We start from the raw sequence: 15,071 nt of genomic DNA, 5'->3' as shown, positions 1-15,071 counted from the left end.
AATGCTGTCGAAATGTTAAGTATACATATATATTACAATAGGCGTATATTTAAGTATATATTTAGGCTATGGATGCTGTAGCATAAGCCAAATATCATCTTATTATTGGCATATAAGCTAACAAACTACTACCTGCTCCTTGCACTTGGCTCAATATAAGCTCACTCAATTTACTTTCTCTCTTGTTCACAACCTAACGCTGTTATTCCTGCTCTGAATCCATTTGTGGTGAAACTGCAGAGCTTTAGCTCGAAAGCGGCTCTGCATGGCCACGTCCGAATACACGCTTATGGTAGAAATGCCAGCAACAGCAACAGCAACAACAACAACCACAACAACCACAACAGTAACAATCAGCATGCAACGGCAATTAATGCCAACAATAACAACAATAACGGCAATAGCAACAACAATCATAGTACAAGCAACAGCATCAGTATACACAGCAGTAATCCATGCACCACCCAGACCAGCAGTATTATTGCAATAACAACGACAGCGATAACAAACACCAATAATGGCATGGCCGTCGTAAGCAACAATAGTAACAACAACAATTCATTGTTAGCTGGCAGCTCATCCCTAAATTCTACGCTTTTGCTAACGGCAGCACCAAAAACATTGCCAGCAACGAAAGATTGCAGCAACAGCAACAACAGCAGCAACGGCAACGGCACCTCGAATATTGCCAAGGATAGCGAATTCCCCTGCAAGGTGTGCGGCAAGTAAGATTCACCCAAGATAATTTCCAACAACAAGATATTGCCAACTCATGATAAAATTTAAAATACCCAAGCATATTAAGCGATTTGAGATTTGAGTGCCCGTAATGAGTTGAGATCGTAAAGCACGTTATATCGTAATTATATCTTTTTTATTAATACATAATCGTAATCAAAAATTAATTTCTGATTTTTCGTTTTTTTCTTTTTTTTCATTGTCGATTGTGTTTCTTATGCAAATTTAAATTATCAGGTTTATTTCATTTTTTCCCATAATAAGTTTCAACTCTGCAAAAAGGGATCGTTTAGCTTCTTATACATACATATATATTAATATTCTTTAATGTACTTATCTCAATTAGCTTCATGAATTTATTTTGTAGTTTTTGATGAATTTATAAATTTATCTCTTCCATTTCAATCGCATTATTATAGATAGAGTTGCAAATAAATGATAATAATTGTTGTTATTGTTGTTGTATTGTATTTATTGTTCCATGATGTCAAAACCAAATTCTATTCAATATACAATATGCGTGCCCACTCAAACCAACAATCAAAATCAAATAAACGATTTCAAAAATTACAATTTTAAAGCGAAGAGTCACAAGTCGCAAATAGATGTTACTGAAATCTGCCTCTCGAAATCTTTTTCGCCGGAAAGCAAATAAAATCACTTGCCTTTCGCTGGCATAATTTTTGGTAAGTACGCAATTATATAATTTATCATTTTCCATTGTTTTCTATTTGTATTTCTTTCCTTTTGATTTACTTTCTCCTTTCTACAAATTAACTTTGTTCTCTGATTTAAATAATTCCTATTGTATTTTACTTTATAGCAGCACATCGCTCCGTGCAATTACATTTATCTACTGTACATATTTATATAAACTAATATCGATACTCACAAGCTCTCTCTACGAATATCATTTATAAATTTTCAACAAATTTTAAATGTGAACATTTTTCATATGACAGCGCTTGCTTTATACATGGTCCAGACTAATTTCAATATGCAATACATACAGTCCAAATTTCACAAATGTATTCGTACGATTCAACCTGAGATCAGAACTGACGAATAACCCAACGTAAATGTATCTATTAGAATGTAACATTCAAGTGCACATTTCTTTTAATACTTTGGTTTATTGTAATTATGAATAATTATTACATATATTTTTGGTTTTAAGTTCAAAAACAATAAAACAGTATTCTTACTCTCAATATTAAATATTGGCAGCAATGCAATTTATCTCTACACAAGGTTAAGTAAAAAAAAAACACGCAAATAAAAGGAAAAGGAACAAACTCTTTCGTATTTGCATGGCTCTCTTGTATCTTAAACTATCCTTCTTAATTCTCAGCTCGCTCTTTAGCTATCATTGCACTGGGAGTCTGTTTATGCACGTATAAGTGAATAAATATATATATATTATAATAATCATTGTAATTCATTATTTATTCAAATATATAAATATATATATACATTTTTCTATGTCAACGTGGTAGTGGTGGTCTATAATATTTACATATTTTTATATATGTATGTATATGCATAAATATGTTTTTAATATATAATCTAATATTGCACCTTTTACTTGTTTTTTATTTGTCAGGGTCTTCAATAAGGTTAAGAGTCGCAGCGCCCATATGAAAACTCACCGAGTGCAGGAAGCGGAACACTCAACCAATTCGAAACAGCAATCGCCCTCCAATGGAAATCTTCCTGCGATTATCGCTGTCTCTGCGGCATCCTCATCAGTATTGGTAATGGCCTCAACATCATCATAGACACGGAGCAACCGGGCCAAAACATTGATTGACAATCGCATTACCCCTTTTAGGATTTAATCTAAACCTTTAAAGTCTAAATAAAATCTTTAGTTCAGAAATTAATAATCGAACTTAAATAATCCAATATGTATAATAAGCTCGAGTTCATTATGTATGACATTTAGCCATTAGTAGAAATTTTATCAAACATATTTTGCATATGTTTTTAAACACATTCTCCTATCTGTCTTACTATATACATAGCTATTTGGATATCAGACGTATCTAATTATCGACCCAACTCTAATCCTTAACTTGAACATTTATTGTAGAACACTTTGAAGACAAGTTCAAAATGGATTGTTACTAACTTTTGTAGATAAATGCAATATTTGTGTTAAATATATAAGAATGTACCTACCATATTTTTAAAGTAGGCGTTTTCTCTTGACTCTTGACTCTCGACTCGACGACTGTAGTTTTAACTCGAATCCCAGTTAAGTACACAATAATATAAAATAATTTAATAGCACGTATGTACTGTTAATTACACGTTTTCAACACACACATCGTGCAGATACTTTACTATTAGTAGTGAAATACATGTTTAGCAAGTAAGATTGATCTGGTCATATAAATTTATGCACTAATGTGGACATCAAGTAAGCTCAAACATATGTCTGTTACTATATATGATCGTAAAAGTACTGTTGAGATGCGATATGCCAAATTTGATTGTTGTTTTAGGTTTTAAGTTCCAAAGTCAACAATTTCATGCAGTTGAAATTTAAATTTTATTATACTTACACATCTTAAACTATTCTAATACCAAATATTGCTAAGTGTAAAGCAAATAAAAATTCTAGTGAAATGAAGTGATATTGAGTGAGATCAAAAACGATTTTAGCTAAACAAAAGTCATAACAAACTAAACTAAACCAAACCAAAAACAAAAAATTGATAATTTTATCTTTTACCGCAAAGTTGTAAATATGAACTGTAATTGCATACACACTTCTAGATAATTATATTAAAAATATATATGCATGTTTATATATACATACATGCAGGCCTATGTACATAAATTTGTATATTATGTATATGTTTGTATGTACCCATTTAAAAAAAAGTTTATTTTAATGTTTCTCAAAATGCGCAAAAGACATTACTCTATTGGTAAATCTAAACACACATAAACACTCACACACACTCACACGCACACACTAATGCATTTGAAACATAATTATGAATGTACATCATATATGACAAACTTATGTATCCATTACACTCACACACGTACAGAGCATTTGAATATACATACAAGGCACAGAAAAATTATTTACAAACCTACATACATAACTCTACACATGTAGTTGTTCATCCGTACTACAGTTAATCTGCCTGAAGAATAACAACAACAAGAATCACGCGTTTTCCATTTGGACAGTGAGCTAATGTATTACAACAAATAGATCAATTGATTGTAGGTAAAAAAAGTTTATGAGGCGGCCAGTGTTAGATTATGACGTAATAATAGTATAATGTATTGTAATTAAAACTAGCATATAGACTAAGGCCAAACTCTCCTAGAAAAACTCATAGCTAGTCCCCACTCTTGCAGAAAATGCATTAAGGAGCAAAGAAACTTTTAGCAATTCTCAAGGTTGTAATTTGCTTATTACTCTTAAGTACATGTACTATTCTAAATAGCTTTCATAGACAATGTACATATTTAATACTAGCTACAGAAACCAGTCCTGATCTTCAAATACTCGGCTGATTGCAGGTGTGACAACTGCAAGATGATTCTGTTATGGACTCTGTTGCAACTGCCTACTGACTTTCTGTCATTTGCTTCATTGTATTCATTGGCTTATTCGTATTGAACGTATACTGCGTTTAACCTTAACATACATAGAAACGATACTCATAAACCTTAGTTGAATTTTACGCATATTTGTTTTGGTACTTAAGAGTGTATTAATATACTATATATTATAAATGTGACGGAATACTTATTTGACTAAGTGAAATCAGCTACAAAACCCACCACTAAAAACAATTTGCCTGCAACACATAATTGCCGTGGGCTAAAAAAGCTGCCTGCAAATTTTCTAATAGCAGTTATAAAAAAATTTATTTTGTATGATATACAATGTTAATATTTTTCCTCTGAACATTAAAAGGCATATGCAGTACATATTTGTATTTACATTTACCATATATGTTGAAACTTCTAGAAAATTTCAGTCCTAATGATCAACTTCCGTTGTGTGCATTTTCTCTACAAATATTTATAATATTAGTTACGTTCCAATCCTTTCTAACAATGTTGAACTTTGCTTTTAAGTGTCTTCTGTTCGTATCATTTAAATTAAAATGCCTTCAAGAGTAAGTGTTAAGTATTACGATTAAAATCTTGGAAAATAAATCGTTATTTTAATTTACGAGAAATAATTATCGTCTATGACACCCTTTTAGCGATACAAAAGATTTTTGTTTAACAAAAAGTTACCGAAAGACAAAGAAAAATGCAAAAATTGTATTGTTGTACTTATGTATATATAAATCAAGATTTTTATTATTTAAGACAATTTTTATCATTATTGTTATTATTTTTAATATTTAATATAATTTTTATAAATATTGTTATAATAATGTCATCAAATTTTTATCAATGAGTGGATTAAATTTCTCTTTTGTTATTGCCGTGTGTGTATTTTTATTTCGATCTAACTCGAAACGCAAACAAAGTAGATATGACAATCTGTGAATTGATTTTGTGGCATATACTCACTTACGTATTTCACATTTCAATAATATTTGTGTACCCTTTGAGGTAGAAAACAACTTTATTCAGCGGCGCTGGAACTTTATTCAAATACTCTGCGTTGTGATTGTTCATTAAGTGTACGAGTATGAATAATACAAAATATAATATGATACTCAACATCACAAAAGCCAAACTACTAAAAAAAAAATTAACACGAATATCCAATGATAATGCTCGTATTAACCGTATGAAATAAGTACGTAAAACAGACGGACATTAAAGCTATATGTTCATGTGCTCATGGGCTACTGACTCAAGACTCAACTCAAGTGAATTAAAACAATATACTCGTAAAACTTAAAATGTTAAGATTTCAATAAATATACGTACATATGACTATGTACCACATTCCTTACGTTCTAACAATCATTTTGCCGTCAAATTTTAACCGAATTTCGTATAATCGTTTTCCATGCATAGTGTTTAAATAAGGTGTACAAAATGGCACACAACTGAATTACTTCCAGATAAAATATAAAAACTGGACAGCAATTGATAATAGTTCTTAGACATATCAATTTTATTTAGCATAAAACTATTGCAAGAAATAAAATGTATTTAATATTTACTATATGTATAGAAATCATGATGTAAATTTATACTATGACGGCACTCGTGCGTAGATTGTAAGAGACAATTTTATTGGATAATGAAATATCTTTTGAATTCATCACACATAATTTTAGGTCCAATCACTGCAAATGAGACATTATTTCTTGTGTTTGAAATATTTTAGGAAAACACAACAAAAAATTCAGAAAAATTGTTATAATTATATTATTTTCGTATGGAGTGCCAACAAACATTTCAAGCAGATTTGTTACTCAGACTTATGTACATTAAATTGTATACGTATTGCTGATATAACATAGATACTTACTTTAAAAATCTGTATTACTGATAAATTTTAAATATGTGTTTGGGAGTTAGTCGGATCGAAGCTGTTAGTGCTGAGGATCTTTGAGCAATATAAATAGAAACAAACATTCAAATATCGTATAAAGACGAGAACTTTCAGATGTAAGTTTTATAAGCAACTGTTACTTGACATTAGTTCAAATGCTATAACCTCTTGTTGAGAGTAAATTATATTTAACCTGTAAAAAAAATAAAATATGTATATGTATATGTATATGTATATGTATATGTATATGTATATGTATATGTATATGTATATGTATATGTATATGTATATGTATATGTATATGTATATGTATATGTATATGTATATGTATATGTATATGTATATGTATATGTATATGTATATGTATATGTATATGTATATGTATATGTATATGTATATGTATATGTATATGTATATGTATATGTATATGTATATGTATATGTATATGTATATGTATATGTATATGTATATGTATATGTATATGTATATGTATATGTATATGTATATGTATATGTATATGTATATGTATATGTATATGTATATGTATATGTATATGTATATGTATATGTATATGTATATGTATATGTATATGTATATGTATATGTATATGTATATGTATATGTATATGTATATGTATATGTATATGTATATGTATATGTATATGTATATGTATATGTATATGTATATGTATATGTATATGTATATGTATATGTATATGTATATGTATATGTATATGTATATGTATATGTATATGTATATGTATATGTATATGTATATGTATATGTATATGTATATGTATATGTATATGTATATGTATATGTATATGTATATGTATATGTATATGTATATGTATATGTATATGTATATGTATATGTATATGTATATGTATATGTATATGTATATGTATATGTATATGTATATGTATATGTATATGTATATGTATATGTATATATATGTATATGTATATGTATATGTATATGTATATGTATATGTATATGTATATGTATATGTATATGTATATGTATATGTATATGTATATGTATATGTATATGTATATGTATATGTATATGTATATGTATATGTATATGTATATGTATATGTATATGTATATGTATATGTATATGTATATGTATATGTATATGTATATGTATATGTATATGTATATATGTATATGTATATGTATATGTATATGTATATGTATATGTATATGTATATGTATATGTATATGTATATGTATATGTATATGTATATGTATATGTATATGTATATGTATATGTATATGTATATGTATATGTATATGTATATGTATATGTATATGTATATGTATATGTATATGTATATGTATATGTATATGTATATGTATATGTATATGTATATGTATATGTATATGTATATGTATATGTATATGTATATGTATATGTATATGTATATGTATATGTATATGTATATGTATATGTATATGTATATATATGTATATGTATATGTATATATGTATATGTATATGTATATGTATATGTATATGTATATGTATATGTATATGTATATGTATATGTATATGTATATGTATATGTATATGTATATGTATATGTATATGTATATGTATATGTATATGTATATGTATATGTATATGTATATGTATATGTATATGTATATGTATATGTATATGTATATGTATATGTATATGTATATGTATATGTATATGTATATGTATATGTATATGTATATGTATATGTATATGTATATGTATATGTATATGTATATGTATATGTATATGTATATGTATATGTATATGTATATGTATATGTATATGTATATGTATATGTATATGTATATGTATATGTATATGTATATGTATATGTATATGTATATGTATATGTATATGTATATGTATATGTATATATGTATATGTATATGTATATGTATATGTATATATATGTATATGTATATGTATATGTATATGTATATGTATATGTATATGTATATGTATATGTATATGTATATATGTATATGTATATGTATATGTATATGTATATGTATATGTATATGTATATGTATATGTATATGTATATGTATATGTATATGTATATGTATATGTATATGTATATGTATATGTATATGTATATGTATATGTATATGTATATGTATATGTATATGTATATGTATATGTATATGTATATGTATATGTATATGTATATGTATATGTATATGTATATGTATATGAACAATTAAGATTTCATGGTTGTATAAGATGATCAAAATAGTTGTAATACAAAAAGAAATAAAAGGACATACATACATATGTTTTTGTGCAGGCAGACTTTAATTTTTGTTTGCAATACAAGTACATTTCTTAATATTAAAAACTAAATCTTGCTGGCAGTCGTAATCAAAATAAATTGGTAACGAGTTGGCGAAAACTATATTTGTGTATTGAAACATACGAGAAATACTTTACACTCATATTCAATAGCAATTGATCAATGTAAAGGTACTTAAAAATCATGAATATTCCCTCCAAATAATTTTAAAAATTATGAATTGCTAAAATAGTCATATATGTTTAGCTTTGGCTGCATCTTTTATAAGTATAATATAATAAAATGTTTTTATTATACCGTATTAATACAACTGCCTACTAGGCACTATATAATGACAAATTATATTTAGCATGGAGTTACCAATTAAAAAAAAAAATTATGGATATTGTGTATTGTATGTGTATGTGTAACGTATGTTGTACATGTAAATCTTATAAACAAAATGAAAAAAGAACTACAAAAAAAAAAAAAAAAAAAACAAATCAAACGAAATGCAAAAAAGCAAAACATGGCTCTTGCCATTAAATTGGAGTCAATTCTTCGAATGCATTAGTTTAAGTGAAGTAAACGGATAAAAAGAAGTGTAAGAAAGCATAATTTACTAAGAAAAGTACCGTCTAGATGATGATAACGAGATGATATATGGACACTATTTTCTAATAATATTACAACAATAATTTATTCATATGTTGGTGATTTTATATTACGTGCATACCTACACACTGATATATACATACATTCTTACATACATATACAGTAACTTTTGTTAGCTAGCAAAACGACAACGACAATTTAGGTAGTGCTGAGGTAGTTAAACTTTATGAATGTTGTACCTACAAGCCCATTAAAGTCCTTAACACCCACGCGAGCGATTTGTACAGTTAGGAATCCTGTCTCCAAGATTGCACGATAAAGACATATAAAGTTGTTATCTTTGTTCCCTTCTAAGCCATAAACACAATACAAACAAACTCATGCATAAACACACTCTTGCAATTTATTGTATTCGTTGTACTCTGCCATTTTTGGTGTGATATTCTATTGGTTGTGCGGCTATTTTGAAGTCGTTATACACATTGTTGCATTTCTACACAGAATCAAAAAAATTTAAATAAATGTTTACTGTGTTCAACTTCAATTTCCTATTGCTTAAGTTGTTTGATGTACTATTTAATTATGTCTGAATAGTAATTATGGTTTTCTTTGTGTACGATTTCTCTGTACAAACATACTGTGAGAATTTGTTAACTATTTTAGTCCATACGTTACCGACCTCTAGGTTAAGAATGTGTATTTTAATCGAAAATCGTTTGAGCAACCTTAAAGGAAATGAAGTAAACTTACAAAAATCTAGTAAAAGAAAAACCTTTTAATGAAATCACAAATAAACTGGTGGTAATAAAACAAATGAGTCATGTGTATTATTTACCGAATCTACAAGTTATTATTTATCGACATCGGTGACTCCGCGGATGGAGTATTGGCTAAAAAAGCACAAAAAGGATATGAACCAAATAAAGCTCGAGCTCTACCGCGGGCTGTTTGCAAATTCTCTCTCTCTCTCTCTCTCTCTCTCTCTTTATCTTTGCATTTTACGCTCTCAACTACTCAATTCGTTAGCTTTGACAGCGTGTCCTTTGCTTTCGCTTTCGCTTTTGCTTTTGCACTCGTTTATTTAGCTCACTGTGTTTAGTTACGTTCTGGCATCATATCCTGTCGTTGGACGCTGTTCTGCTTGCGACCGCGCAACGCGTTAACCTTAAAAAACACAAAACGACTTTGAGTGCATTTGGAGTTTTCTGAATTTATATTTGAAGTAATTGCAATATTCACATTTGTGTGTTTAAATAATTTGTTTATCCGCGAATTGCTTATAAACAGGGACATTGGAATACCTTTATTGATCTAGATTGTGTGCTAACTACACATAAACCAGTCATCGAAAATTCGGTCTTCTGCTTCCCCGACCGGTCCAGTCCATTAAGTATTGTTTTCGCAGTGAGTCCGGCTTAAACGGCTTCAAGATTAATTACTCAAAGTACCATCACAACGCTATGTCCCTATCGGCCATAGCCAAGGTAAGTCCAACGACGATGGCGCTAAAAGTTTGCGCCTCATGTGGCAAAAAAAATTGCTGAAAACTCACTCATCCTGCGCTGACAATCGCTGGCAGCTTGTGCTGGTTTGAGTTAAACTCATACTGCAATCCTGTTTTGTCAGCACATGCGCCAGCAAAAAGCTTTTTTCATTTGCTTACACAACATGAAATGACGCGAACGTAGTTGCCAGGGTGCGGAGATATGTATGACTATATGACTGTTGATGAAACAATGGCAAAGCTTGGCAACCCTAGTGCAATGTTTAACTCAAACTATAAAGAGGTATGCTCTGCATAGCAACCCCTAAAAGCGCACCCCAAAACAAATTTTTGAGCAATGTTCGTTTTACGCTCGTGCCGTGCTGCTATGCCTCTTGAGCGCGTCACTGTGGATATCTGAAAGTGTCCTTGGAACGTCGTACTGACTTGCTCTTGCTCGACAGCGGAGAGGCCAATATAAACTTGGTTAAGGTTAATGCCCCTAGCCGACCTTGATGTACGACATACTTCGGGACACGGCGCCGATTCGGCCCACTGTGTGGTCGCCGAATACTGCCGACTTTACTTTCACATGGGTTCAATGAACTTGTAGGCAACTTATTATGCCGTTTAACATACACTTTTATGCGCACTATGTGCATGTGTTCGTCTGTCGGTCAACTCTGGTTCCCGGAATTGTGTGGCTATTATACACAAAAGTTCATTATTTTGGGGCTCGTCCGGGGCTACTGCCTTTTATCTTCTTGACGTTAGCGCTGTTGCTGTCGCTGTTGCTGTCGCTGTTGCTGTTGCTATGTCGCTCTACATATTGTGAACGATGTATCTGTATCTGTATCTGTATCTACTCGTGGTCAGTGTGTGTATAGCATTCTTATTGAGTGCAACATTTTGAAATCACGGAAGGACAATTTTATCGAAGTGCACTATATGAATCCTGTAGGTAGAGCTGATAAAAAATATAGAAATAATTAAAAAGTTATACCAAAAAAAGCAAAAAAGCCATCAGTATATATGTATTTATAAATTTTTGCAAACATTTATCATAATGAAGTACATAGCAAGGTAATAAGGTTTACATAATTTCTTAAATAGCTTTCTTGACGCACTTAAAGGCTTTTGCGAGTATACTTATTACAAGTATGATATATCATAAAAATTTATCAACTCGTCATATGCTCTCGAAATATGATTTTTTCAAAATGTGATTATAAAAGCTATACAAATTGTAAATACTAAGTGTATCGTTGCCTTCTTTTAAATTTAGTTTGGAAAATAAAAACGAATTCTTACATGACCAACATTTAATTGGGGTTTTTTTTCAACAGTTTTCAAGCAGAGTGCGATTGCGTTAAGTCAAGATTCTATTAGTTTTTTGATAATGATTGAATAAAATAGTTGAAAGGAAATATACGAACGATGAACAAGCAAATTAGCAAACTCACTGTTGAGCAACTGGTTTAACCAGATTATTATTAAAAATGTTAGCTCTTCGGAGGAGGTTATTTTTTCCGTACTCGTTATCAATAGCAACCTGTTTTGTTCTTATTTGTTATGTTATAATGAGCTTAGTCTATTTATTAAAGCGTAAAATGCTTCGGCTTGAGAGTTTCTCATTTGGTATCAGACTCATATGCTGTTCACATCTCGCAGTGATAATTAATTCGTTTTAAATGTCTTCTAAATCGAATGTTATTTCCTCTGATTCTCAGCCAATACTGTACTCGTATTGGCGCAGCTCGTGTTCATGGCGCGTGCGAATTGCGATGAATCTCAAAGAGATACCCTATGATATCAAACCCATCAGCCTGATTAAGTCGGGTGGTGAGCAGCACTGCAATGAATACCGTGAGGTTAACCCCATGGAACAGGTGCCCGCACTTCAAATAGGTAAGACTAATATTTCAGACTTCTACTGAATAATTTGTAATTATTTGTCTGTCCTCTTAATCATAGATGGACATACACTTATCGAGTCTGTCGCTATTATGCACTACTTGGAGGAGACACGCCCTCAACGTCCATTGCTCCCACAAGACGTTCATAAGAGAGCTAAGGTGCGTGAAATTATTGAGATCATTTGCTCTGGTATTCAACCACTTCAAAACCTTATTGTCCTCATTCACGTTGGAGAGGAGAAGAAAAAGGAATGGGCACAGCATTGGATAACACGCGGATTTCGTGCTGTGGAGAAAGCTCTGTCAACTTCGGCCGGAAAGTATTGCGTAGGCGATGAGATTTCCATGGCGGATTGCTGCCTTGTACCGCAGGTGTTTAATGCAAGAAGGTAAGAGAAGAATATAAAGTGAATGGTAAATTACTATTACTATGTACATATGCTTTAGATTCCATGTGGACCTGCGTCCATATCCCATTATACTGCGCATTGACCGCGAGCTGGAGAGCAATCCAGCTTTTCGTGCTGCTCATCCTTCCAATCAGCCGGACTGTCCGCCGGAGTTACCCAACAAATAGAATTTTCCGCCGACAACTGCAAAGCGCCGTAAAACAAAAAAGTGATTTGCAGTTCGTATTACAAACGGAAGTACATTTTTAATACTATTTAACAATGACAGCGAAACAAGGTTTGATTAATACGGGAAGTTAGATGGAGTATGTTTCGTTGAGATAAACAGTCGGATGTGATTTACGAAATTGCTAACAGCATTTACCTATGCATAAATGCATAAAAATATAATAATATCGATAAAATATAATATGAACAACATGAAAAATTAAATGAGAAACCATATTAATAGTCTCCAAAAAAAAAATTAAAATATTCATTTGTTCTCAATGTGAAAATGGTCTAAAAGATAATCTCAGATATAAACTTATTTTTATGAATTTTATGTAAGGTATCAAAACTCAAAAATTTAAAGGAATTCATGACGACAAGCAAAATTTGATTCAGGGATTTAAAAAAGATAAAAGTAATTTTAATATGTACTATGTGTACATTCAAAACCTACAAACAATATTACATACTATAAATAATAACAATTAAAAATAAGAATCTATCGACGCTGAAGAAAAATCATTTTTGAAAAGTACAAAAAGGAAGGCCGTTTAAACTACACCAACTAAACAAAAAGAACACTAATAATTCAACATAAATCATGACTCAAAGAACTACGGCGAACAAAAGTTATTTTCGCTACCAAGCAAAAAATTGGAAAAATGTATTTCAACAATTTAATGCACATAATAAAACGATAACCCATCCACAATCGAAGTGCAGCATAATAAATTATATATTATAGGGTTCAAACATCTCTGAGACAATCTATCACTTGCGTGTGTATACAAGTAATTGAACGACACATTGATAAGGATGATAGCCTCAATGTAGTTTAAGAAACCTTGCGATTTCTAAGGAAAGCCATCAATCTGCACATGACTATGTTAATTACCATAAAATTGTAACAGTTCCAAATATTATCTACATAATTAAAAAATAAACTTCTTAGTAACCCTAATCCATTCTATTCATTTCTCAGATAGCAATAATCATAGTATGAGTATCATACTTCAAGGACCACCAGAAACAAATTATTACTTTAAAAATTATTAGCCGAGCTGATCCCAGGCAATCGATCAACGCTACAGTTGAGTGTGCTCGACAATGAGAATAACAAAACAGTGCTGTATTATTCCTAAAATATAATATATCAAATTAATATACCTCGAAAATACTCCAACATACCAAGGGATATGTTTTTGGTATATAAATACAGTATCATTCAATATATACCATAGAGTGCAAACTATACAGTAAGTATGCGTATTTGTTCATACAAAAATATTTTTTAAATAACTTCTACTATTTTTATCGGATCAAGAATTCAGAATTCAAAGGGACTACAGTTGCTATTGTTTCTACTAAAAATCGCGATAATATTGTATCTACTAGAATTGAGTCAAAAAACTTGTTTCTCGGTTTTGTATCAATTTGCGGGGGCGGAAGTGGGCGAGGCAAAAATGTGATACAAACTTGATCTGCGTGCAAACATAACAAGTGCTTTCGAAAATTATATCTCTTTCTCTTATAGTCTCGACTGTATACGCTGATCAAAAATATATAATATATATACTTCATAGGGTCGAAGATGCCTCCGTTTATCTATTACATACATTTCCTGAAGGCACATATGTTAGTTATAATAACCTTCTACCTTATGAGTATGTAAGTACTATATAACAGGTAGAAGGAGGCAAACCCGACCCTATAAAGTATATACACCTGGCCCTCGCTTAACTCGGACTCTTTTAGCACGAACTCGGTCTTACACGGTTACAAATTTGCTCCCATCACCCTTTTAACATGCTAAAAACCTCGTTCTTACATAATTTTTTGATAAAGGACTTGATATGAATAGAAACATATGATATCCTTAAGTTTTAACAATTTTAAATTTCTATA

General features: G+C 30.4%; 2 protein-coding genes across 15 annotated transcripts in view; both read left to right on the top strand.

Moving 5' to 3' along the window:
- LOC117574288 (serine-rich adhesin for platelets) overlaps positions 1–12,443 on the top strand; it is a 36,528-nt gene extending 24,085 nt beyond the window's left edge. For 3 of the 11 annotated variants that reach the window (XM_034258044.2, XM_034258042.2, XM_034258043.2), the window contains 3 exons: positions 241–725; positions 2,342–3,160; positions 12,361–12,443. In XM_034258044.2, the coding sequence (XP_034113935.1) occupies positions 241–725; positions 2,342–2,516 (660 nt within the window). In that variant the 3' untranslated portion in view covers positions 2,517–3,160; positions 12,361–12,443. Of the gene's footprint in view, positions 1–240; positions 967–1,157; positions 1,425–2,341; positions 3,161–12,360 lie in introns of those variants that run through there. The other 8 variants (XM_052008164.1, XM_034258046.2, XM_052008165.1 and 5 more) reach the window with 8 other exon arrangements.
- LOC117574302 (probable maleylacetoacetate isomerase 2) lies at positions 10,241–14,121 on the top strand. 4 transcript variants are annotated; one of them, XM_034258110.2, is made up of 5 exons: positions 10,241–10,369; positions 10,435–10,631; positions 12,361–12,538; positions 12,605–12,935; positions 12,994–14,121. In XM_034258110.2, exons 2-5 carry the CDS (start codon positions 10,608–10,610, stop codon positions 13,121–13,123), a joined length of 663 nt encoding a protein of 220 aa, XP_034114001.1. In that variant the 5' UTR covers positions 10,241–10,369; positions 10,435–10,607; the 3' UTR covers positions 13,124–14,121. The 4 variants fall into 4 exon arrangements, with proteins under 4 accessions (XP_034114001.1, XP_034114000.1, XP_051864130.1 ...); XM_034258109.2 differs by having other exon boundaries at positions 10,241–10,631; XM_052008170.1 differs by lacking the exons at positions 10,241–10,369; positions 10,435–10,631 and adding an exon at positions 11,520–11,587.
- The last annotated feature ends 950 nt before the right edge of the window (positions 14,122–15,071 follow it).

The sequence above is a fragment of the Drosophila albomicans genome, chromosome 2R, assembly GCF_009650485.2.
Source record: "Drosophila albomicans strain 15112-1751.03 chromosome 2R, ASM965048v2, whole genome shotgun sequence".
Classification (NCBI taxonomy): Eukaryota; Metazoa; Arthropoda; class Insecta; order Diptera; family Drosophilidae; genus Drosophila; species Drosophila albomicans.
This window is presented reverse-complemented; position numbering and strand designations above follow the sequence as displayed.